A 27,115-nucleotide genomic window follows, 5' to 3' on the forward strand; every position below is an offset into this window, starting at 1 on the left:
AGAGGAAAAAAATAAATAAAGTAATAACCAGAGTTCAACAATCAGACTTTCTTAATTTACTCCAGCCTGGGTTTGTTTGCATTTATGTCAATGGATGAATTGTTCCTTGCCACATGGCACATGGTTCCCATTAAGTTTGTCTTGATCCAGATGTTTTCCATTTCTCCCACTAAATCTTGAGTTTTGAAATTACAGAGGCAGGTTGAAATTGGTAAAGAAAGTCTGTTACCTGTGTGTTTATGGCAGTGTTTAAGGCTTATTTTTGGGAATCCTTGGCCCCGTTCACACCTCCTTACATCCTGTTTCCAAAGACGGAAACAGAATCACAGTTGACCTTACCAACAGAGCGTCGGGGTGGGTGGTGTTTTCCCCTCGCACAGATGAAATTGCTACCATGTGCTTTTGATGTCCACACAGTGAAGTGAAGTTGACAGTGGCCTCCTTCCTGTCTGATCGGATTGTGGACGAAATTCTGGATGCGCTCTCACACTGCCATCATAAACTGGTGAGTGCCATGGACATCTTGAGTGGGACTTCCATTGTCGTCTGCCATGATGCAGGGCAGGCTTCAGTTTGGGGATATGGCTTCCTTTCTACGTTTTACTCCTTCGCAGCCCTGTGGGCCAAGACCCTACCTTTGTTCCTACCTTTCTTCCAGACATTCTAGAGCATGCTAGAATTTCTCCAGAAGGCATGGCAGGGAGAGAAGCAGAAGTGATGGTATCCAGAAATTTTGTCATCCGCTTATAATGCAGGTCAAGGGTTTTGTTAGGAAATAATGCGGAGACTGGGATCTAAAGATATTTTAGATTATTTCATCTTTGTGTGCTTATTTTGTTGGTCTCTGATATGATAATTTGAGAATGGAATATTCTTGAAGACATGAGGCTGGGGAAATGAAATGTTTGGAGACCAAAGAAAGGCAAGAGTGAAATGGACACATTCTAGGGATTGATAGCCGCTGAGCATCCAGCCAGGCCTCTTGGATATAACTGAGGTAAAGAAATCAATTTTCTTTATCTAGAGACTGGTTTTACCAAGGTAGAAGACTTTACTTCCAATATCGGTGCGTATAAAAAATACATCAGCACCTTCAGGTGTTTTGAACTTCAGGAAGTCCTCTGAGGCACAGATGAAGGTTTTGTTACTGTTATATCTTGTGTCTCAAACATAATAGCACCGTGATGCGGTGCGGATCTCTGAAGTGAGTTCTGATATTTCCCCAGTGAAGCGTTTCAGGTCAACTGTGCAGGCTGGAGATACCCAGTCTTAGGGCATTGAATTGTTGGTGACACCAGAGAACACCACAGGAACGGCAACGGTAACCGCTTCTTCTCCGCAAGGCAGACGATGTGAATATTTTGAAAAACTCATTTCAGAAAAAGGCATAAGGCTGTCCTCTAAAAATGGAAGGTAGAACAGACATCTCCAGCAGTGATGTGGACTAGAGCTGGCCCACCAACCAACGGGCACCAGTCCCTGACGAGGTTCAACCACGAGGAAACATGGAGAAACTTCTAGAGCAATTTGAAATGGCCATAATACGAAACATGTTATTTTTCCAATGTGTTACTGTTTTTTAATTTTCTTTTAATGTTTATTTATTTTTGAGAGAGAGAAACAACACGAGTGGAGGGGGGACAGAGAGAGAGGGAGACACAGAATCCGAAGCAGGCTCCAGGCTCTGAGCTGTCAGCACAGAGCCCGACGCGGGGCTCGAACTCACGAGCCGTGAGATCGTGACCTGAGTTGAAGTCAGACGCTTAACTGAACCACCCAGACGCCCCACTGTTTTATTTTTATTGTTTTTTATCAGTAAACTGGTTTGTGGCAAATTGGAAATACAAAAAACTGGTTCATCACCACAGAGGATTTAGGAAGTACTAGTTTCTAGTTTATGGCACAGTCATTATTTAGAGCCCCCAAACCAGACTTTTTCTTTCTTTCTTTTTTTTTTTTTAAGTTTATTTATTTTGAGAGAGAGAGAGAGAAAGAGAGTGTGCATGCAGTAGGAATGGGCAGAGAAAGAGGGAGAGGGACAGAGAGAATCCCAAGTAGGCTGGGCTCTCTCAGCACAGAGCCCAACACGGGCCTGACCCCACAAACAGTGAGATCGTGACCTGAGCCCAAATCAAGAGGTGGTCACTTAGCCAGCTGAGCCACCCAGAAACCCCAAGACTTTTTCTTTCTTAAATAAGCAAAAGCAAAAAAAATCTATGGAGCGTCCTTTACAGAAACAGTTTATAACCCATGGCTGCAGGGACGGTCTCAAAATGCCCACTTGATATTGTGTCAACATGACCGTATGCGAGCACCCACACTGAAAGGTGGAATTTTTCACTTTTTTTTTTTTTAATTTGCCTTTCTTTGAAGCATTTACTTGGAAAATATTGACATTTTCTTTTTACAGTTTGAAAAAGAATTGTGTGGGTGTTCTTTTGTATTGAGCTGTATTTTAATACTCTGCTAATTTAGATTATAAGAAGAGAGCTTAACTGCTGTGTGAAAGAAATAGTATCTAAAAGATGAAATTTTGTTTTCAGAGGCATTCCAAGTACTTAATACTTTCTCCATTTGAAGTTGAGAGTATACCCAGAGCTTCTGTAGTATTGTCAACTGGTCCTCAACATTTCAAAAAAAAATTTTTTTTTATGTTTATTTATCTTTGAGAGAGAAAGAGCACGAGCAGGGGAGGGGCAGAGAGAGAGGGAGACACAGAATTCGAAGCAGGCTCCAGGCTAAGCTGTCAGCACAGAGCCCGACGCGAGGCTCGAACCCACGAACCGTGAGATCCTGACCTGAGCGGAAGTTGGGTGCTTAACCGGGTGAGCCACCCAGGCACCCCGTGGTTCTCGTCATTTCAAAAGAATTGAATCAGTTGCTGGTGATGAACCAGCTCAACCCTAGAGTTCATTAATTTCAGCCCAGTTTATTCTGCCTCTTACCATTAGATTTTTTTAGGGTTACTTAAAGCATAACATGGGAAATTAGTAAATCCTATCCGATATGGTATTCATTACGTGAAAAAAGCCAGCAGCAATTAGTTTTGTGAGCAATTTCCTTCCTCTCAGCCTTTAAAAATAGTGAAGGTTAGAATCATTTTATTTCCCCTCATTAGATACTTTTAAAACACTGACTAGAGCAAGAAATTATTTCAGAGGAAATTTGAAATAAAATTTAGAAAAAGGACACGCCTTTTTTTCTTCTCGACTACGTATTCTCATTTATTAAGGCAGGTTTGGTATTTCTTGCCTCAAACTGTTCACCCTCCAAGAAAGATAGTAAGAGGTAAGTTATTCAGGTGTGAGTGGATTAAGCACAGTCACCGCGCCGCCTTGTGGAAGGTATCTTCCAGAATTCGGCTCACCTGCTCTCCCCTTGCCTCTGTGCTTTTTCCTCTTTGGACCCGTCTTGACTCTCTCAGGCTGAGCATTTCAGCAGACGGGGCAGGACCCTTCCCCAGCCGGAGTCATCAGAGATTGAGCTGGCCGAGGAGAAGCCAGCCAAACGCTCCGTCCTCACGGCGGAGGAGCTCGCGGAGATGGATCATTTGGAAGATCTGGACGCTTGTATGGTAAGACGCACCCTTGGGTGATCCCGTCACCCCATCACCACTGGGCGCTCGCCACCGATCTGATGGTCGGAAAAATCTCACCTTTGCAAACCAGACCAAACAAAACTCCCTCCCAGGAGCCATCCTTTCGGAAACTTGTTGCTCACGGAGACTGTTAATGAGGTCAGTAAGGCTGAAGCTTCAGGCCCCGCTGAGGCCCTGCACCTTACTTTGGATTTGTAATTTTGTAAAACTTCTATTCTATTCTATTCTATTCTATTCTATTCTATTCTATTCTATTCTATTCTATTGTTTTCTGTTCTGTTCTATTCTGTTCTATTCTGTTGTTTTCTGTTCTGTTCTATTCTGTTCTATTCTATTCTATTTTATTGTTTTCTGTTCTATTCTATTCTGTTCTATTCTGTTGTTTTCTGTTCTGTTCTATTCTATTCTATTTTATTCTGTTCTATTCTATTTTATTCTGTTCTATTCTGTTCTATTCTATTCTGTTCTATTCTATTCTGTTCTGTTCTATTATATTCTGTTCTCTTCTGTTCTCTTCTGTTCTATTCTATTCTATTCTATTCTATTCTATTCTATTCTATTCTGTTTTATATTCGAGTATAGTTCACATGCAGTGCAATACTAGTTTCAGGAGTAGAATTTAGTGATTTAGCACTTACGTATAACACCCACTGCTCACCATAGCAAGTGCCCTCCTTAATCCCCGTCCCCTGTGTCACCCATCCCCTACCCACCTCCCCACCGGTCACCATTAGTTTGTTCTCTGTAGTTAAGAGTCTGTTTCTTAGTTTGTGTGTGTGTCTTTCTCTCTCTCTCTTTTTTCCCTTTGCTTGTATTTTGTTTCTTAAAACTTTCCTTAAAGAGTACGGCATCCATACCCCTTTCAAGAAAAAGTTGTAGAAGTCTCAGTGAGCATAAATCTTGGATCTGTCCCTCTAGCCACAGTGGAAAAATTCCCAAGTTACTTAGGAGAAGTTGACTATTTAACTTTGGAAGCTCATTTGTGACAGGAAAACATTTTTAAATAAATGCCATGAAAAAAAGTGGGGAGGACTGTTTCCAAAACAAAATAGTAGGATAATAGTTCTTGGTCCTAGACTTTTTTTTTCTCTGTTGCTTCTTCCTGTTTTTAATGTGCATAATTTGGGGGGTATACTCTTAAATTTGCACTTCCTATTTAGTTTATATTCTGTTTAATTCTGTTGAGCCCATGTGCTTCAGAAGATGGATTGTGCACACGGTGTATACGTAGCAGTAGGTCTTGATTCCTTCTTCACTGCCAGAACTTCATGTGTGGTGTCCGTCTGGCCACATAACCAGAGTGTTCAGCCTGTTGATATTGTTTTTTCCTCTGAGGACAGTTTTACTTAAGTTTCTATGTCATTATTTTAAAATGTGTATTATTAGTACAGTTGCTTCCTACTTTAGCATAAAAACAGTTGTATGTGCCTCTGTATTCAATATTTTTATGTTTCACTAAAATAATTCATTTTGTAGGAATTCCTTGTAATCTGAGAGAATGCTCCTGGGAGTACCCGGGCTACCTCTTTGCCCAAATGTTTCTGCATCAGCTAATAATTCTAGTAATTTTTTGTATTCAGCGATTGTCAGGAATGATAGTTGTTTCTAACTTCTAAAACCAAGGATCTGACATGGCCACTATTATTTTTCTAGCCCAGGGGAAAATATAATGCTTTAAGTAGTTCCTTATTTATAGACCATTGTTATCTGTTAAAGCCGATGAGTAAAATAGTTGAGTATCCTCCAGGTGAAACCCTATTGTGTACAGGAAGGCTAGCAAAGAAAGCCTAAAATAGAATCCAGATTCCAAATAGCATTCTCGTATAACTAAAGATGACAAATAATTTGCTATGTAAGTGTTTGTAAGTGTATTTGGTCTATGTCGAGGGCATTATCGGGTTTTTAAAAAGTTGCTTGGCTAGTATATTGTAAAATGTATCTCTAGTATTTTTTATTTTGTTTGCATAGGCAATGGAAGTTAACATTGGGTAATTACTCCAGAAAGCTCTTAGGCTAACCCTAAAAGAAAATAACTTTGTAATAGGAAATAGATTTGAATTCAGAATTCAAAATTATCTCTACATATCACATTTCCTGCCAGAATTATTTGGTCCTGTCTGGATTGGGAAGGAGTAAAGAAAACATGAGCTAGTAAGATATATTTGGTTGCACTGATAAGTGGTTTAGGATGAAGGCGTGTTGGCTAAGAAAGACGGGCTTAGCTACTGTTTCATTGTATAAACTTTGTTTTTGTTTGATTGATTTGGTTTTATCATGGGAAAGAAAGAAAAAGGGGGTTCAGGTCTCCTTAAATAAAGGGGGTGGGATAAGAGTACAGGAGAAGAATCTTTCTTTCAATTTATTTTTTATTGAGATGTAATTGACATGTAACACTGTTTTAGTGTTATTCACTTACTTACTTTTAAAGTAACTCTGCACCCGATGTGAGGCTCGAACTCATAACCCCTGAGATCAAGGGTCGCGTGCTGTACTGAGACTGCCAGGCGCCCCGACATTGTTTTACTTTTGAGGGTGTACAACATGATGATTGAACATATGTATATGTTGTAAAATTGTGGCCACAAGAAGTTCAGTTAACTTCCATCACAACATTTATGAATTTTTTTTAGCTTATTTATTTTTGAGAGAGACTGTGCGAGTGAGTGCTGGGGAGGGGCAGAGAGAGAGAGAGAGAGCGAATCCCAAGAAGGTTCCAAGCTGATAGCACAGAGCCTGACACAGGGCTTGATGTGGGGCTTGATGCGGGGCCCGATCCCATGACTGTGAGATCGTGACCTGAGCTGAAATCAAGAGTCAGACGCTTACCTGTCTCAGCCCCCCAGGCGCCCCTGTGGTTATACATTTTTTGTTCCCTGTGATAACTGTTACCACGTACTCTTAGCAATTTTCAAATGTGCAGTGGGTATTAACAGTACTTACAGTATATTATGGTATTACAGTGTATTAGGTATATTCCATTCCTAGGACTTGTTTATCTGATGACTAGAAGTTTGTACCTTTTTTAATTTTTTGGTTTTTTTTTTAATGTTTATTTAAAAAAAATTTTTTTTTAACGTTTATTTATTTTTGAGACAGAGAGAGAGAGAGCATGAACAGGGGAGGGTCAGAGAAAGAGGGAGACACAGAATCTGAAACAGGCTCCAGGCTCTGAGCTGTCAGCACAGAGCCTGACGCGAGGCCTGAACCCACAGACCGCAAGATCATGACCTGAGCCAAAGTCGGACGCTTAACCGACTGAGCCACCCAGGTGCCCCAGTGTTTATTAATTTTTGAGGGAGACAGAGACAGAGCATGAGCAGGGGAGGGGAAGAGAGAGAGGGAGACACAGAATCCAAAGCAGGCTCCAGATTCTGAGCCATCAGCACAGAGCCCGATGCAGGGCTCAAACCTGCAAGCCGAGAGATCGTGACCCAAGCCTAAGTCGGACGCTCAACCGACTGAGCCACGCAGACGCCCCAAAGTTTATTTATTTTTGAGAGAGGCAGAGACAGCATGAGCAGGGGAGTGGCAGAGAGAGAGAGAGAGGGAGAGAGAGAATCTAAAGCAGGCTTCAGGCTCTGAGCCATCAGCACAGAGCCTGATGCGGGGCTCAAACCCACAAGCCGAGAGATCATGACCTGAGCCGAAGTCGGATGCTCAACCGACTGAGCCACCCAGGAGCCCACATACCCTTTTTTAAAGATGCAGATGCCGATTATATTTTAAAACAGACATGCAAGACTACCATCGGGACGAAAGGGCAAACCACACCGCAGGCGTACCCGGCACGGAGTGGCTTCTGTTTTACAAAAACCGTTCCTGTTGCCGTGACACACAGGAAGCAGGAGTAGGTGGAGGTCTCGCAGAACCTCGTCCGAGGATGACCCGTTGGAAGGGTGGTCTCCTCCTGGTTCCGACCGCCAGCAAGCATTGAGGGCCGTTGCTGACATGAGCCCCTGTTGAATCGTGGGACGGAGCCGGGCGTTCAGTGTTGAGCGTGTGACAGAAGTGCAGGATGGAGCTTTCTATAAAAAAGCAAATACGTGGGCAGAATTTTTTTAAGTCGTGAAAATGGCATTTTTTCCCTGCTCCGACTAATGCGTTTAATCATTGTTTTAACTGAGCTAATGACTTGTCAAGTAGCAGGAAACCCGGGCTGAGTTCGCTGGTAGTTTAATGAGAGAGAACGTGTGTGTGTGTGTAGAAGGTGCGCATCACATTTGTGCTGTAACAAGCGTCTCGATACGCACAGCCTCACCCTTGATTCGAAGCCACGGATAGCAGTATACGCTGCTCCTCTACCGCCGGGATCCCTCTCCTAAAGAAAATCAATTTTCTGAGCTTTTGGGCTCTTTACCCTGAGCCAGTGGCACAAATTCAGGGCTAATTTACAAGCCAAAGAGGATTCGTTTCACCTTTGAAAATTACCTGCCATGCCACCTGTCGTAATCAGAGCGGCAAATCATTTTCTCACTGACGTCCATTTCCAAATATTCACGTTGTGGTCCTCATGTGGTGCTGTTTTAAAAGGTTTCAAGTACGAATTTCCAAGGGAGAGAACTTTACTTGGTTTTGGTGTTCTTTTTTTTTTTTTTAATGTTTATTTTTTGAGAGAGACAGCATGCAAGCAGGGGAGGGGCAGAGAGAGAGGGAGACCCAGAATCCGAAGCGGGCTCCAGGCTCCAAGCCGTCAGCACAGAGCCCGAGGTGGGGCTCGAACTCACAAACCATGAGATCATGACCTGAGCTGAAGTCGGATGCTCAACCAACTGAGCTTCCCAGGCACCCAGGTTTTGGTTTTGTAAATGAGCCTGTGCCTGTGCCTTGGCAGCATTTCTGGCTTACACGATCCAGGAAGATAGGACATGGGGTTAACTGTGGTGTGGAAAGTTCCCAGAAGCACGAGTGCATCCATGTCTGCCTACAGCCTTTCCCGCGTGGGATTCCACCCCGGCGGGTGGAATCTGTGCCACACGCAGAGCTGGAGGGCTGTGCTGTCGAGTGGCACTTTACTATCGCCTGAAATGTCTGTTGGTAGCCCAGCACCCGGGGACACTTTCCCTAGGACATTCCAAAGTGACTTGGACAACTCACCGACCTTCTACTTAGAGATTCTGCTTCCAGATTCAGGATCCTGGCATATTTTGGCCTGTGATGCTCGTGACATCTGCTAAATCTATTTTTGAACATCTCTTTAACAAACTTAGTTGAAAATCTGGGCATCTCTTTTTGTCAAACCCCATCTCCAGATATCTTATCATCCTGTTTTCTTCCATTTCTCCCTGGTCCAGGAGTCAGTTCCATTTCGGTGCTTACGTCTCTTTAAAGAATCTGTAGTTATAATCCCACTAGGGAAGGTTTAGCACCATAAATTAGAGGTAGAAATTTATATTAGTTGAGGGATTGCCTTTTTGGAGATGGAAACGATAATGTAAATGATTGATTTCTTAAACTTACTCTTTGACTAAGTGAGGGTTGAAATAAGGGTGAGTGAATGGATTGAGAGGCCCCTTGGCTGCTGGGGGAATGCCTGAGACCTGCTAATCAGCCTTAACTTAGCAGTTGTTGAAGGAAAAGGCAGTTTTCTTTAAATAAAAGGGCAGAGTTAGAAAACCGTGTTCAATCATCTATCAATCAAATAATCATCTTTTTTTTCTTTTTCTTTTAGCTAGAAAGAAAGTAATAAGTGATCTCGTTCAAGTCATGGGTGTCATGGGGGATGGGGAGGGCCCGGGTGGAACAAGAATTACTAGAATAACCTGCTGACTTTTTCCAGCCGGTGTCCACTCTCATAGCCCCAGGGATCTGATGTTGCTTTACTTCAGACAAAATCAGATGGCTTAAAAAGTCATCGTCTTCATTTATTTAACACTCAGGTGTATGTAGTACTTAAAATGTGCTAGGTGCTATTATTCTAAGCTCTCTGTGAATAGTAACTAGTTTGGTCCTCACAGCAAGCTGTGAATGATAAATATCATGAATATCTTGTGTTTAACAAGTGGGGAAACTGAGGCATGGAAGAGTTAAGTACCTTGTCCAGGTTACCTGAGGCCACCCAAAGGCATATTTGGGTATCAGTCTGCGTGTTTAACCAGTCTACTAGAATCAGTATATGGATGTCATATACGGTATATGTCTTATATCCAAAATCAAATCCTAAGTGAGATTGCTTCATGTAAAATATCTGCTTACTAATTCCAGATTAAATTAGTATGTGAACAGAAACAAACACAAATGAAAGACGTGTGCTGTATGACCATAATGTAAGCCTACAGTTTTTCTTTTAAATTTTTTTAATGTTTATTTTTGAGAGAGAGAGACAGAGACAGAGTGTGAGTACGGGAGGGGCAGAGAGAGAGAGAGGGAGACACAGAATCCGAAGCAGGCTCCAGGCTCCAAGCTGTCAGCACAGAGCCCAGCGCGGGGCTCAAAGTCACGAGCTGTGAGATCATGACCTGAGCCGAAGTCGGACGCTTAACCGACTGAGCCACCCAGGCGCCCCTCTTTTAAATTTTTGTTTAATGTTTATTTATTTTTGAGAGACAGCAAGCAGGGGAGGGGCAGAGAGAGAGGGAGACACAGAGTCGGAAGCAGGCTCCAGGCTCCAGGCTCCGAGCTGTCGGCACAGAGCCCGACACGGGGCTCGAACTCACGAACCGAGAGATCATGGCCTGAGCCCAAGCCAGACGCTTAAACGACTGAGCCACCCAGGCACCCTGTACAGTTTTTAACCATTAATGAAAACAGCTTTGTCAAGAGGCACCTGGGTGGCTCAGTCGGTTAAGCGTCCGACTTCAGCTCAGGCCATGATCTCTCAGTTCGTGAGTTCGAGCCCCGCGTCGGGCTCTGTGCCGACAGCTCGGAGCCTGGAGCCTGCTTCCGACTCTGTGTCTCCCTCTCTCTCTGCCCCTCCCCAGCTTGCTCTCTGTCTCTCTGTGCCTCTCAAAAATAAATAAACGTTAAAAGAAAAAGCTGATACACTCAATTGTTGGAAATGAGTCTGCCCGCTTTGGACTTACCTGGAATATCCCTTGCCTTTCCATGCTTTATCTTGTTGGTGACAGTGATTAATTAGCTTTCCTAGATGCTTATCATCCCTGTGCACACAGCTTCCACGTCATGCTGAAATGTGTATTTATTTAGCCTCTTTATTGTCCGTAGACCATCTGTTTTTTCCCTGCAATCAGGTGCTCCTAGGAAATCCCTATTCCCAGCTGTCTCTTTCAATTTCACTTTGTCATCGGCCTTTGGGATATTGAAGGATGTAGTTCGCATTCTATTGATCAGTTATTTCTCAAGATCTGTCCCTGTCTATAGTCTGCTACCTTTATAAAAACCGCGGAAGCTCAGGGTTCACGATAGTGTGCCAAGTGGGTAGAGAGCCAGTGTCTGCTCCTTGGCGTAACTCGCTCACTAATTGTATATAATTCTTTCAATTATTCTAATGAGCGTCCTACCAGTTTTAAATCAAAAGATACTCATGCAGGGGAGCAGTTCATCTCCTGACTGCTATTTCCTAGGAAAAGAGTTTTAAAAGGCTTGAATTATTATGGAGTACATCTTGTGAATCCTTTTTTTCAATGACAAAATACATTATCTTCCCTTAACAAATTCAGCCTTGAATTCTAACATACGATTTTTAAGCTTTTAAATACGGATTAAAATGTAGCGAAGATCCATTTGTCTTGGTCAAAATTCTACTTTTTAGAAGCAGATCACCTCACCGTCAAGTACCAGCAGTTATTCGTTGGAAGTCATCTCTTACTGCCAAGGGCAGGTTACCGAGTCCCTATCTCATTTAAATTAGTTGCGCTCATGTTAAGTATGTGCAGGAAGTTGTTCAAGTGCTAGTTGTCAGTTTCCTCTTATAATTGTATGTATTCTGTAATGTCATTTTCTTAATGATATCGCTTTGGAAAATGGAGATTTAACCTTTTAATCACTAGAATGCAACCTACGAAAACCTCTTGCTTTCCAAATTGTGGCTTGCAAAACTAAGTACAGCCTGCATAGCTCAGCCAGAATGGGTGTTGAAGGTTCCTCAGAGTGTCTAGTAATTTTTGTGGTGGGCCTTTGTGGAAATGCCAGAGGCACCCCGCAAATCCCCGGAGAGGTCACTGCTCCCTGGGCATCCACAGGGATTTCTTAATCTTTTCATTTTTAACTGGTAGGAATACTGTTTGCAGAGGCTGTATTCCAGGAAGCTTCCTAGAGATCTGCCCCATACACCTTTTTAAAAAAGCCCAACACACAACACCGACCACCCTCAGGAATCCCCAAGAGACAAAGGAGACCCCCGTGGGAAATCCCTGTGACACCCCTCCTGTCTACGGCCATTCCTGGGATGACGAGGACCCCCTACTTCTCCCTGTAGCTAACAGAAAAGCCCCACAGCTCCCAGGATGAACCGAACTCCTGGGGGAAAAAATGGGGAGGACTTAATGAATCCCCCCCATAAAACGGCTTAGAACATTAACTAGTTGTGATGAGTCAGGGCATTCCAAAATCAGCATCCACTTGCTGGGCATCTGACTTGCAGAGTGGATACGATGATTCTTACGAGCTTAACTCTGACATGCGGTGACGATTAGAAAAGATAATTTTGGTTTCCCTCATGAGTGAAATGAAGCAAATGACTCTGATAGCCTGTGGATTGATGAGACAAACAAAAACCTTGCATTGTTCACGTGTTTGTGTGTGTTTGTGGACGACAGAGATGTGAATTTATACTTCCCTTTAAACAGGACATTTTTTTAAGTAAAGTCCTAACTAGTTAGGTCCCTTACAAGCAATCACAGATTTAGGAGCTCCTGGGGATAGTACAGTAGGACCGGTATTAGATAAAATAATTGCTCTAGAATTGGTCCCACTTTGAAGCCCTTAGAAACCTCATGTTTGCAGAGTACACAGTGAATGTGGACATTTGTTTCAACAACGTCTCTCCTGTCGGAAAGCTCCAAACGATCACTGCTTGCCAGTGGAAAACAAAGACCAAATCCCTGCAGGATGAAGGAAACAACATTCGATTCGTAGAAAACAGTGTCTTCAGATACTGTGTGTGTGTGTGTGTGTGTGTGTGTGTGTGTGTGTCTGTGTAAAGAACAAGAAGGTGAGCAGTCCTTAAAGGGGGCTTGCCAACCCAGGAATGGAGGGCAGGAAAATGCTAGAACAAGGTGGTTGGTGCCAGAAGTGCCCAGGGAGGAGATAGAAGTATTTCTCATCGATGAAGTCTTAGGTAGTGATGACTGTCTGAACTAAAAATGTAGACTAGAGGGCCACCCAGTCATTCAACAAATGCTTATCGTTCCTCCATTGTGTATGGTATTCTCGGCTCGGAAGGTGAAGGAACCAATCTGTCTCCCACACGTTTGCTACCCTGAAAGGCCAAAGTGGCCAAGCTGGTTCCGGCCATCTCAGAGCCACCCCCGCTGTAAACCCCACACGTGTGTGCTTGGGTGCGGAAGGACGGGAGCCTGCCACAGAAACGAGGCCATCTGGAAAGACTTGAATCAGTACTGAGTGCATCTTGCAACCAACTGACTCATGAAATCAATGTATTGATTTGACCAGGAGGTAAAAAAAAAAAGAAAGCTCCTCAGAAATGAAGTATAAAGAATGAAGGCAAAGTGTCAGATCGCACCAAATGTGTGTTTCAGTTACACACACGTGGACCCATACGTTAGCTCGTGACATAAAATACATTTCAATATATAAAGTGGGTCACAGTCTGGGGTGCCTGGCTGACGCAGTCCAAAGATCACGGGACTCTTGATCGCAGGGTCGTGAGTTCATGCCTCATGTAGGGTGCAGAGATTACTAAAAATACATAAATGAAACTTAAGAAGAAAAGAAAAGATGGCTCACAAAGAAGTTGCAGCAACATTCATCTACAGAAGCCTGGCTGTCCGCTGTTTCAACGTGCCCCTGGCGCGAACGCCCTGACCTAGTCTTTCCTCCCTGCATGCCGAGGGTCAGAGATGCACGGGTGGGAGAAGATACGCTGCCCTGGAGGGTCTCCACCAAACAGGCTCGCCCCCTTCCTTCCTCTGTTGTGGGCCTCTGTACAATGGCTCTTCCTGACGCGTGCTTCTGTACTATGTCACAAGGGCCACCTTCAGAACTAGCCTGGTAAACCTTGTTACCACATACGTGTTGGACGTGTCCCCCGTACACGTCGAGGTCCCTGTTCACCTCATCCCCAGATGCCTTCGTGAGAAGTACGTGCAGAAGAAAATGCAGGTCTTTATCAAGGATCGTGAAAATCCTGAGCCGCTGATTTGCTGTGGGTCTCTGGAACACCAGCGGGGTGTGCTGTGGGTCTCAGGAACACCATCAGGTGCTCCGTGGCTTATGCCTAACTCTGGTTGAGGGCCTCAGAGCTCCACGTACACTTGACCTAAAAAAAAAGGGTTCAGGGTCTGAAGAAGTATAGTTGGTTGTTTTCAGCCTTCAATCAAGCTTTATTATTTTATTCTTAGTCCTGATTCACTCTATTTTTTCCCCTGCATCTTGCCATTCTAAATGGGTCTCAGCTCGTTTTTGGCTTGAGGTGGCTGTGCATTAATGCAGTGAAATATTAGGTATGGTGGGAGGGGGCATTGACGGAGCGTGCAACTTGCTGTGGAAGGTGCAGAGAAGGGGGTCCTAGCCCAGCCTGGGGGAGGGTTGTTGCCAAGGAAGGCGTCCTGGAGGAAGGTTCTGAGCGTCACGCCTGGCACATAGTAGGCCCTCGGAACTGTTGCTACGGCAAGAGATGGCATCTGAGACAGAAGTTGACTGGGAGGAAAGTGACTAAGTAAATTTAGCAGAGAGAGCAGCACACAGAGGTTCAGAGCGGGGACAGAACGTCGTAGACTGAGGACCTGTGTAGTGTTTGGGTATAGTGGGGACAAGGGGTAGGGGCTGAGGAGGCTGGAGCCCTTATCACAGAATCTTGTGGGTCCTGCGAAGGGTTGGCTTGTTTATATATATATTTTTCTTTCTCTAAAAATTTTTTTTAAATATACTTTACTTTTGAGAGAGAGAGCACAAGTGGGGACAGAGGAGGGATAGAGGGGAACAGAGGATCCAAAGCGGGCTCCGCGCTGACAGCAGAGAGCCCGACGCGGGCCTTGATTTCACAGACTGGGGGATCGTGACCTGAGCTGAAGTCGGACGCTCAACTGACTGAGCCACCTGGGCGCCCCAATTTATTGTTTATTTTTAAGGTAGCAGGGAGTCTCTGAAGCTGGGGAATACGCGAGAACGGCAGGTCTTGACAGAAGTGGACATGCTGAGTTGAGGTGCCAGCAAGGCCCCGACTGAGCTGTCCAGTTGGGACTGTGGATGTGACTGGGCTCAGCAGCCAGGTGAGCTGGTGGCCCACGTGCGCAGCTGCGGTGTAGACATGCTTACAGGATCCCTGGCTCTGACCCCTTTCCTTCCTACGTTCATGACATGTATCTCATTTGACCCTGAACTGTATAGACTTGTGTGTTCAACCTCTTACTTGCCATCTGGTGTCTCAGTGAGTCCAAAACAGAGCCTTCGCACCCCCCACCCCCACCCCCATGCGTGCCTCGTCCTGATGCGAGACATCAACCTTACCCGCCAGCCCCTGCCCCTCCTCCCAGGACCTTTCTGGTGTCTTAGGTGACACCCTCTGATGGTTTCCCATTGCACCCAGAATAGGTATAGTTTCCTCATGGTCTGCAAGACCCCTGCCTCTCTCTCTCTCCACCTGGTTCTGCTCTCTCCCCCTTTGTTCACTTCCCTCCAGCCACTGTGGCCCTTACTGCTTTTCTATAGAACTCGCCTGGCTTCCTGTCTCAGCTGTTGTTCGATTGGAACACCCCTCACCAGATCTTCCCACAGCTACTTTCTTCCCACCGTCCAGGTCTCAACCCAACCACCTGTTTCTTAGACATTTTCCTTGACCCTCTTAGCCTAGGAAGCCCTCCAGCCCCTCCACCGCATTATCCAATTTTATCTTCTCAGCATTGATTCCCAAGTCCGTGCCCTCTCTGCTTCATCCCTGGTCTTCGGGCTGGCCTGGGTCACTGGCAGGTGAGGCTAGAGAGGTTGGGGTGAGGAAGAGCCCATGCACAAGGGTTTCACACCAACAGCTTGGTGGGCAGTGTCTCCATGACTCCATGACTGGCATTTCTGTCCGCACAGGATTTCGTTCTTCCTGTCGGTGGACTGAGGAAAGGACACCAGTGCAGAGCTCTGCCTGGTGCTTTGGACCATCTAAGTGAACGGAGGCTGCACTTGAAGGCCTCGGTGTTCAGATGTGAATCTGGGATACGGGAGGGATAGTGGAGGGGTACTAGAGTGCGTCTTCATTCTTCAGCTCTCGTGTGGAAATTCAGGGTAAAGTCGGCCTTTCCAAATTCTTGGTTTCCCCAAACGTGCCCCAGAGGAGACCGTTGCTGCTGGAATTTGGTATTTAAGCATTTCCCATCTGCCAGGGCTGGAGTCAAACGTCTCTTGCAAGTCTATTCCTTAGCAAGATCAAAATTTAAAGTAAATGGTTTTTAGCTTTGGCCGTTGGTAATTTTTTGACGATGATCCTATTGACATTTCCGCTGAAAATCACGCTTGAAAACTAGATGCAAAAAAATTACTTCCATGCTCCAGATAGCATTGCATTTCTTCTATATATTTTACTTTAGAATATGTGCCCTGATACGTATATTTGCTTCTTGGATTTATCAATGTTCTGCCTTCCTTCAGAAACTACTTTAGGTGCCACATTTAGTAGTTACTAAAATAGAAATCCAAAGGTAAAGTGAGTGAACAGAGTTAAGGGGGGTACAAAAAAACCCATAAGAAAGTTCTAGCAAAGTTGAGGATCAGTCCCCAGTGAGGCTTGCCCGCCGAGCTGTTCTGCTCGCTGGGTAAAGGGAGGAGCCTTCGCCTCGGGAGCTACGGCTGCAAGCTTCAGACAACATCGGATGATCAGAATTGAGCTTTGTGACCATTTCTCTTGCTCAGACAGAGGGTCGCCCAAGCAGAGCTGAGTGATAGGGTCGACACCTGCCGCCAAGCCAGAGTTTTCCTCTGGAAGCAGCTTCAGACCTATTTCAGCCCTTGAGCAAGTACTCCATTGAAATCCCCAAATGCCGAACTCTGTAAAAACCTGGTCTAGCTCAGAAACCAAGGTCTTTGTCGTGTTCAACTCTGTTTGATTAACCTCCCTTCTGAATGGATTCTGCAGTGAGATTCTCAAAAGAGAATGGATTCTCAAGACCTCTCTCTCTCTAAATTACAGATCAATGCAGCCTGGCCAAAGGTCTTTCCGAGAAAAGGCTTGAGAGCATCCTCTCTCATGGCCATAGCAAAACCTCAGAGATGCTTCTAGTCGTACACTAGGTGGCCTCTGCTCCCCAGGTAAACTGAATAAATTGGCCACCTGTATGCGGTTATTTGATACCGAACCCTTAAATGTTGGAGAAAGCACCCGTGTGCTTTTGAAAGCCAGTCATCTTTGTTTATAATACAGCACAAGTGGCATATAAGATGTGTGTTTGATAGACAGTTTATCTAACCATTCACCATAGTTTGCGTTGCAAATACTCAATTCCCTTTTAAAATGCAGGCAAAGCCAATAAAAAAATCCCAAGTGGCAAACAGTATTGCCTTCTGACAGATTTCCTCAGAGAGGAAGCAGAGTGTGTTAATAATGGTGATCAGAAGTTGCAAGCCGATAACTACCAAACGAATCGATCTGTAATTTATAGAGAGAGAGGTCTTGAGAATCCATTCTCTTTCGAGAATCTCACTGCAGAATCCATTCAGAAGGGAGGTTAATCAAACAGAGTTGAACATGACAAAGACCTTGGTTTCTGAGCTAGGTCAGGTTTTTACAGAGTTTTCTGGTAAGCCATCTTTACTTGAAGTTCTGCTTGAGGTTTGAAGAGTTAGGGCAAGGAGTTTTAAGACTCAGTCTTAGAAGAGCTTGGAGATCCACGAGATCCAGTAAGAACCAGATCTCCTGATTGCTGATGGATCACTGCAGGCCTCCAGCTAGAATCCTAAGGCACCAGGCCCTCCAACCATCACCGATTCCTTTGAATTAGCACCCCTGAAGCTGACTTGACTCAAGTTTTTTTAACCAGTAAATTGTTACAGAATTTAATGTGGTTTTTGGTGGTGGGGATGGTGGTGGTATTAACTGTTGATTTTTGTCATCTTCGTAGAGTTAATATTCTGTGGACAGAGGAGATGTGTTACATTCAGCTTTTTTGGCCAATTAAAAAAAATTTTTTTTAACATTTATTTATTTTTGAGACAGAGAGAGACAGAGCATGAATGAGGGAGGGTCAGAGAGAGAGGGAGACACAGAATCTGAAACAGGCTCCAGGCTCTGAGCGGTCAGCACAGAGCCCGACGCGGGGCTCGAACCCACGGACCACGAGATCATGACCTGAGCTGAAGTCGGACGCTTAACCAACCGAGCCACCCAGGCGCCCCAAGGCCAATTTTAATTATTCATTTTGATGTCACTGAACCATAATGTCCATTCCAAAGGCGAGTATTCAAATCCCCTGACCACGTCCTTCTTACCTTCCATTTTTACATGGATTTTCCAAAGATCCAGACTTAAATAGCTCTCTCAAGTGTAATACTTGGTGGGGTTTTCCCTCATTATTTATTCATTCTTTTACAGTTAAAAAAGTTAACATGTTACTCAACTTTTCATGACGATTAGAATAACATTGTGCTTCATAGTGCAATAAAGTACTTTTCTTTTTTATAATAATGCTACAAGGGGCACGTAGTGGGTGCTTGTGTGAATAAGCATCGTGCGTCTTTGCCCAGCCACACTGACACCAGCTCTTAGGGTCAGGTACTTGCTTGAAATTAGTACCAAGTGCTTGCATTCTTTGGATGGCTCTTAACAAAAAGGTATTAAATTATTAGCTGTTTTTTAAAGAAAACATTCAAATATGAAACGTCACCTTGGCATCAGTTGCAGGATGAGTTAGAATGAATGAAAAGTGAGCCATTAACCGTGTCCTGGAGAAATCACGACCAAGTTAGGAAGATAAGGATTTTTAATTTTCTCACATCAAAAAAAAAAAACAAAAACAAAAATAAAACAAAACAAAAAGAACAACTGTGCAGGTCTTGAAAACAAGGAAACAAACCATGTAAACGTATAAAGAGTCCTGGACTGTGATTTTCACAATAGCCTCTCACCAGTGCTGCTCCCTGAATGGTTTTGTTTTAACACCGTGATGCCATTTTAACTTTAATATGAAATGAGACTCTGGATATCAAAGTTAATAAGTGTGGTGTCGATGGCTGGATTTAATGTTGTGTTCACTAGGAAATAGCGCCTCACTAAATCCCTGCATATTGTTTCCCCCTTTGCACACAGATTTATTACAGATCTCTCAGGACTATGGCTTATATACCCCCGCTCTCCCTAGAGTTTAAACACTGTTACTGTCCAACCATCAGTATAGAAAGGTTTAAGCATCTCTTTTTTTCTCATTGAGATCTACACCATCTCAACCTCTTAAAAATGGAAATGCATAAAAATTACTTTTTAAACCACAAATGCGAGACTACTATTTATTTAGATGTTTGGAGGCATAAGTCATCTAAGAATGACTAAAGTTTGTCTCCCCTTGGCCATTGACTCAGCTGAAAATCTGTAGAAAATATTTAATTTTTGTAACCTTGTTCATTAAACAGGGATTACCCATATCCGCTTTAAAAATACACCAAAAAGCACAAGGTGAGCCTAGGGTATCTTGCATCACAAAGCAAGGACCGGCTCCAAATCCAATGGGATCATTTCCAAGGCTACAAAATCCAGATTGAAATGGCCCCCCTTGGAACACCCCAAGCACCAAAAAGAATACTGAGAGTCATAGCTTATGACACATAGAATTAATTTTCAAACATCTACAAGTCTGCAGTAGTACTAAGAAAATGAAAGGGGAGGATACAAAGGACTTTTTAAAGGAATAGTTGGTCTTTGCAGGGAAACGGCACCTTGCAAATGTAGGAATGATGATGGCAGTAGGAAAGTACAGTTTTGGAGTCCTCGCTGTGTTCATTCAGTCAGGTAAGGATTGTTGATGGTGGTTTGAAAATGGGGTCATCCACATGAAACAAAAGTATCACCTCATAGACTTATTAATCACCCAGGACAAAGGTGCCCTTTTAATGGAGAGGTTGGGAGGTCCTCTCCTCACGAAGTGGCCAAATTTAGGTGACAAAGAGCAGAACAAGCTGACCTGGGTGCCACCAACAGTGGTTGAGCCATTAGTTCACCACATCACCCATGTGGCATTCAGGCTGGAAGTGGCCGACCGTAATCAATTTCCCAGGAAGCATTCAGGCAAGTGGAGAATGTGGGGAAGTCTGTGAAACAATTGGCCTGAATTCCTCAAGAGAGAATTGAAATTAGTACCAAGATAAGATAAGTACCAAGATAAGAAAGGCAGGATTGGCGGCAGGGAGAGGAGGACGGGGTACAAAGACACACTGAGGAGACCTAAGCACACATCGTGGTGAGTTCTTCCCTAGATACTGCATCCAGCAGGGCAGGGGCGCCCCAGGCAGGTGGGGGGTGACTGGGGAAATCTGCATACGGGCCATCGTGCATATACGGGACACTATGGAATTGCTGGTAGGTGTGACCGTCATGTGTGGTGACGTAGGAGAAGGTATTCAGGCAGGAAATTTTTTCATGAAAGATTATCAAATTTCAAGACTCTTCTTTATAATAGATTACTTCCTTCTCTCTTGTCTTTGCACCTAGTCTGTAAAAATCTAAGTTGTGGGGGAGGGGTGCTGGGTTCACGCAGTGGTTCAGTTCCGTCATTCATTGACCAAATAGTTACTGAATGCCCACTGTGTGTCAGGTTCTCTAGAGGCGAACAAAAATGAATCCCGGCTTATCCTTTCCATCCGAAGATGTTCACCTTGTCTCCCCTGGGAATGCTGAGGACACAGGGTGGGGAGGGGACACCAAAAAGAAACATGAGCCAGATTTAACTTGTAAACAGGGTTTATTTCTGCCGGAGCCCCTCCTGTTCCTGGTCTAAACTTCTTTCAAGAAATAAATATACTTGACCACGTGACTCTCTGTAGTTGAAATCCTTGTAGACGTGTTGGGGGCTGACAAGGTGGCGGCCAAAGTCCCCTCTGCGGTCTTTGGACAGATGGGCCTGAATTGCTGTGCTTGGACGTAAACCCCCTCATTTCCTTATTTTTCTAACTAAATGGTTTGTTTTCTTCAGGCCAGTTCCTGAGCATCAAGTCCCCATCCCTGTGCTGCCGTTTGGAGGAAATACTAAAATAACTGCCAGAAACATTTGTGTATTTTTTTATAAATAGAGTAAACCCCATCAAGGCTCATGTTAATTTTTTTTTTTAATCCCTCATTTGTGAGTTTCATGGTAAAAGAAAATGAAGAAGGTAGACGTGGTGGCAAGTTTTTGTTTTGATGTGGCTTTTGGGGGCTCCTGAACGTTGAGATCGCAGAAATCGAAACCCGGTAGAGCAGTCATAACACTTATTAAAACACTCGCACGTGCAAAACAACTCGAGCTGTTTTAAGAATCTTCCAAGTTTCTAGACATGTGTCATAGTAGATCAGTTCCCGCCTTCAAAGTATTATGATCGGCTCGGTCCCTTTGTCATTGTCACTGTAGGAGGTGGTCACGGTGGTTGTATCTGGCCACCCAGACAAGCCTCTGTTAGGGCGTCTGCCAAATAAGTTCAGATAATCCGTAAACATCAAGTGATCAGTGACTTTGATATGTTCCTAAATCAGCTTTTTGAAGAACTCCTAAGAAATTGCAGAAAAGTACCCCCCAAAATGCCAAACCCTCATGTCCCCAACAACCTGAACAGATAGCTTTTAACACATTAGCACCTTCCTTTTGCCAGTGTAGTTTTTTGACGCCAGCATATAAACTCTGGGAGCCCAGAGACCGATTCCTTATTTACTGCTCTGCCCATCCTTTCTTAAGAGTGCCTGGTACACACTGGGTGCTCAGTAAACCTTTGTTGAATTTTAAGTAATATAAAAACGTCCCCGATAAAGTTGTAGCCGCGTTTGACCCCTACCGACAGTCTCTCCCTCCTCCCGCCTTCGTCAGAGGCACCACTGTCCTGAGTTTGGACGCTTCCTATTTATTTTGTATGTTCAAACATCCATATACCCACAAGCAACATATGGTTTTATTTTATGGTTTGCGATTTACATAAATGGCATCATGCCGTAAGTGTCTTCCTGAAACTCGCATTTTTCATTCGATACCATCTTTTGAGATTTGTTCATGTTGTTACATTACACCTAAACCTTCTTGCTTTTTTCCCCTTTTAGCTGCTATTCCCTCGTTTAACTATATTCATTTTCGTCATCAATGTCCCTGCTTGATAGACTTTTAGATTGTTCCCAGCTCGGTAGAAGTCTGTTACCTACGCATGCGTCCTCACCACCCCCAGTCTTTGTCGTGGGCATAGGCAAATGGAAAAGTGATAGTATTTCTAATGTCTCTCATCGCTACCAGTTATAGAAGCACTGTGAGGCCACGGAATGGCACTGTGTCGGGCTCTGTGCTAAGCGTTTCATATATTCGCTTTGTCTTATTTAATACAACAGGTTGTTTTACAAACTGGAAAACTAGTCTGACGTTACAGAAACATTGGCCAACCTCCACAACCCCCTAAGTGGCAGACTCAGGATTTGAGCTCAGTTCTTGGATACCAAAGCCTTGGGTGTGAGACATACTTTCGAGGGAGGATGACCCATTTTCACTCGCTGGACCTTCTCTTGTCGTAATGGGAGATGTTGAGTCAATATAGTTAGCCAAGTTCCAAAAAGTGTGCAGGGGGAGTAGAGGAATGAACTGATGGTCTTTGTTCCACTGAAAAATTGAGTTGTCTGTTGCACGTTTCCCTCGTGATAGGAAGGTTTTTTTGGCCTGCCTGTCGTTTTAGGGGCTGAACCAATTGAAAGTTTCCTCACCTTCACTTCTAATGATCTTCAGGTGGATAATTGGGGCAGTGCACTTGTCTTGTTGAATTAACCCTTCACGAAAAGAAGGGAAGTCTAAAATTATTCATGAGACGTAACCATCGGCTGTACCTCACTTCTGTATGTATCCCTAGTTATCTCTTTAAGGAAGCTTTCGAAGGGATGTGTGTTAAAGGCGGGGGAGGGGGGCTGCGGGGGAGCAGAGTCGTTATTTCAGGCAATTCCAGAATATTTGAAAATGTATTTTTACTTTTTTGCCTTTCATTCTGCAAGGCTGTTTTCAATCTAATTTAATGAGTCCTCAAATGAGATCTATTTGAAGAAAATTACCTAATAAAGTATGAAATTAGTCTGGAGACTGAGAATTTTTGGCATGTTGCTGATGGCAGCCTTTCTGATAAGCAGATATACGATGATGATGATGATGGTGGTGGCGGTGATGGTGGTGATGGTGATGGGGAATGCCTTTGACTGATGTGTCAGCTTTTTTCTGAACAGACCCAGACTACCTACGTTCTCAAATTGATCCGCCCCCATTACTTTATCCTGTTGTGTATTGAGAAAAATTGGCACACAAAAAATAAGGAACTTGAAAGAAAATGCTAGAAAACTTGCTAGAAAATGGATTAGGTAGGCTGCCTCAGGATGTGTTTTCAAGAAATATGAAAAGGACCTCCCCCGCCCCCAACCCTCCAATACTTTGCTTTCACAAAGCCTGACCTTCTACAACTGAACTTTTTTTGTTGTTATGTTTTAAAAAATTATTATGAATTTTCAGAGTATTAAGATGACCTAATAACTGTTGATGATCTGTGAGGCTTAAAAAAAATTATTGAATCAGAGATTTAGTGTGAAATATAAGCCATAAGGTATCATCAACATTGGTAACACTGTGGGTAGGTAACTGTTCTAGAATCTGGCATTAGCTCTTTTCCTGAAAAGATTTGGTGACTGATGGGGAGAGAGAATGGATTCAAAGCTACTTCGTCCCAAAGTACAGAATGATGTAAAAGCTCCCGGAAGGGATGCCTATACGTGCCTTGGAGATACGCTGTCCCCATTTTATTGCTGGGAGTCGCCTTTTGGCCCAAGAACCAAAACCTGCATGGGGCTTTCCAGCGTCCATCCAGTGTTGTGTCCGCCACGTGCCTTTGGAGCTGGTGACGTCTCCATTCCCCAAATGAGGCCAGGACCTTCTGCGGTTTATAGATGGCATTCTGCACGCACCTAACAAAAGAGGTGACATCTCTAGGAGTTCCCGCTGTTTTCAAGCTACGATTGTGCTTCTGCTTATAAAGAGCTGGGTTGGATGCCTTCCGCCAATTATACCTTGGCCTCCTTCTTGCCTTTTTCCTTTGCTATGAAGGCTTTTGATGGAGCTTTTCTGTTTGTTTGTGAGCCGTGTCTCTCCCTCCCCTTTTCTTGTAGTGCTGTTCATGTAATGCTTTATCTCTCTCCCATTCATATTTTTTTCCTTCCTTTGTGCTGCATGGAGACTCTCTGCTGTACAAGTGTAAGTATTTGGGTGGCTCTGCAGTTTCTGGCTGGGCTCGTTTACAGTCTCGTGTTCCATCTGCTTGTGCTGCCTGGCTGGTCTCCCAGGAGACCGAGTGTCGTCCCCCGGCTGTGGATCCTGCATGAAACAGGCAGCAATTTAGAGGCAAGATTGCATTTTGCAAGGTGCTTCAACTAGAAAACAGGCGATGAATTTAAAGTATCCTGGCTGTGCCTGAAAGCAAGCACAGTGTTGATGAAGAGGGCACCAACTTTCAAGAGGGGAAAACGGCCTTTTCCGTTCCTGTTTAAAAAAAAAAAAAAAAAAAAGACATGATTCCTTAAACGTCCAGGTTTTGTTTTGGGTTTTTTGGGTTTTTTTTTTTTTTTTCCTGATTCTTGTTTCCCAGGGTTGTAGAAATTTGGCATCATGATTTCCTTCTTGGATTAGAAGAATTTTCCTAATCTGTTTCCCAACTTTTTTTTAACCGACTGTTTTTTTTTTTTTAATGTAATTTTCTTAATGTTTATTTTTGCGAGAGAGAGAGAGACAGAGCGTGAGCAGAGAGGGGTAGAGAGAGTGAGGGAGACACAGAATCCAAAGCAGGCTCCAGGCTCTGAGCTGTCAGCACAGAGCCAAACACGGGGCTCTATAGAACTCACGAACTGTGAGATCATGACCTGAGCCAAAGTTGGATGCTCAACCGACTGAGCCACCCAGGTGCCCCTAACCAACCGGGTTTTATTTTGTTCCTTGTTTGTTTTAACCTCGGGGAAAAGAAATTAGGCATTCTCAAGCTTGACATGAGAATGTTGTCGTTTATCCTTTGCACAAACTCGGTAAAACGAACAAGGAAACTTCTCCATCCTATTTTTGTGGTGAGAGAAGCGATGGAACTCTCATTTTAGAAAAAATGAGCGTGTCTAGGAAGTATAGGTTAAGAGTGAGTTTAGCAGGAAAAACTGTGGTGGTGTTTGTCAGGCTCCAACCTTAGTCCTCAACTGGTGGTAAAATTGAGATACCCCTTGGGCTACATGAGAGGAGTTTGAATTCCATCATAGGAACTGGATCAAAGGAGTAAGATTTCGGAGCAGTAGCACTGTGGTCCCTTTAGATTCCTGTAGAATAGGAATAGTGGCCGTGGTTTCGTTCACACTGTCTGCCAAGGTGGGCGTTTAGTGATGGTTTGGGATGTCAGGATGTGGAAGGAGTCTTGTGTTTAGGGCTCTCCTTCTAAAGTTACGTTTTAAAGACTTCAACACCCTGTGCCTCATGTCTCCTGAGTACGTGAATAGTGAAAAGTGCTTACGACTCGCAAAATGCATCTTTAAAGATAAAGTAATTTCATCTAGGCTTAAATAGTAGACAGTGCTGGCCACGAGTTGCTTTATGAAGAGTCCATTTGGTCCGTATGCCTCCCTTGCTTCTGTTGCTGACACCCCCTTTCATCTGAGGGGCACTTCGTGATTTCTCCTCCCAGCAAATATTTACGCATCGACAAATGTCCAGGGCAGGAAACGAAGGCCAAACAGTCTGAGAAAATTAACCCTTGTCATTTGGATACAGGAGCATTAACAGTTCTAAAGACACGGTAAAGCTAGATCTCTTTTCTAGGGTACAACTCCTCTAACCAGCAGGTGTGAGAAGGGGAAGACTAAGAGAGCATATAGACCAGATTTCTGGAAAAACATAGAATATTTGTTCTTAAATGTATCCTTGGGTACATAATCATAGCTCATTCTTATGTTCCCTCTTGCTCATGATGTGTATGTAGTGGGATCATAGGACTGAGCTACTAAAGAGTTTTCTTTTTCTATAAAACTGTTAAGGAAGAAAAAATTCTAAAGAAGAACGAAAAATAAGAGAGACATGAAATTCACTGTTTCTTTTTTCCCTCTTCGTCGTTATACGTAAACCACGAGAAAGAAATCATGAAACCGTTCATCCGTCAGCAGTGGCTCAGTATCTAAAATTGGGTTGCTTTCTCAACACTGGCGGTCGAAACTCGCCTGATTTCGAGCCCTGACTATTGTCGCAAAAGCCCCTCGTCCCCGCGTGAACGTGGCAGACTTCACAGATGTGTCAGATAGAGTGAAAGAGTTGCGTTTGAAATGCAGCTGTAAAGAGCATGTGAGATGAAGGAAAGCTTTGAGGCATTAGAAAGTCAAACCAAGAAGAGAAAAGTAGGTCCCATTTGGTGGATGGCAGCTATGGAGAACCCGGATGGTTGCCATACAAACCCCTCAGTGTCTGTGTAGTTAGCTCGAGCTGAATGACTGATTTACAGGTAGGCGTCAGTGTGTAAATGGGTCTCTCTCTACCTGTCTTTTATATTATGTATAAATGTTATAGATCATCTGTATTCTTTTACATATAGCTCTCTGGTCATTCCTTTCCAGCTATTCAGAATTGTAATATACTTGAAATGTCATCATGGTCGTATGTGTTACACACATTTGGTATCTGTTCTAAAGGTTAAAGAGGGAGACTTGAGCCAGATTCTTTTTGCCCGTGAACACTTTTTCTGTAAAATCAAGAGTCGCAGGAAAAAAACGTTGGACGACATCGTCGTTCCAAGCATTTTATTTGTGGCTGTCCAAATGAATTGGCTGGAAATTAGTCCCAAGCTGCTGCTCGATCCCTTTACCTGTCACGGTTGTATGCAAAATGGAGGGAGTACTAAAGACATTTTTCGTGAAACATAGCAGATATTTTGGTAGTTGGGTTCTCCTGAGGATTATTTTATTCTTAGAGGTTTCCCTTATGAATAGACCAGTCAGGCCAGGCCGCTCTCTGCTTCAGTCAACTGCGAGGTCAAGGTCAGTTTCGGGGGAGAGCAACCTGGAAGCTGGCTCCCTTTCCAGCTGCCTCGGATTGACGCTTGCTGTACAGGTAGATATTCCTGAGATTGTCTGCCTTTAACCTCGAAAGAACCAAATCAGTTTTCCCAGTGTATTTCAGGGTGACCCGTCTGGCTTTGAATATAATTGCTCATCTCTTCTCTCCCTTTTCTCCCAATAATAAATACTGGCAGAAG

General features: G+C 43.9%; 1 protein-coding gene across 7 annotated transcripts in view; it reads left to right on the top strand.

Moving 5' to 3' along the window:
• The window catches only part of CARMIL1 (capping protein regulator and myosin 1 linker 1), a 308,332-nt gene that overhangs the window by 238,671 nt on the left and 42,546 nt on the right, over nucleotides 1-27,115 (top strand). For 5 of the 7 annotated variants that reach the window (XM_053223218.1, XM_053223222.1, XM_053223220.1 and 2 more), the window contains 3 exons: nucleotides 418-505; nucleotides 3,425-3,574; nucleotides 24,079-24,096. In XM_053223218.1, coding sequence (XP_053079193.1) covers nucleotides 418-505; nucleotides 3,425-3,574; nucleotides 24,079-24,096 — 256 coding nt within the window. The remainder of the gene's footprint in view (nucleotides 1-417; nucleotides 506-3,424; nucleotides 3,575-24,078; nucleotides 24,097-27,115) is intronic. The other 2 variants (XM_053223219.1, XM_027040448.2) reach the window with 1 other exon arrangement.

The sequence above is a fragment of the Acinonyx jubatus genome, chromosome B2, assembly GCF_027475565.1.
Source record: "Acinonyx jubatus isolate Ajub_Pintada_27869175 chromosome B2, VMU_Ajub_asm_v1.0, whole genome shotgun sequence".
In the NCBI taxonomy this organism is placed as follows: domain Eukaryota; kingdom Metazoa; phylum Chordata; class Mammalia; order Carnivora; family Felidae; genus Acinonyx; species Acinonyx jubatus.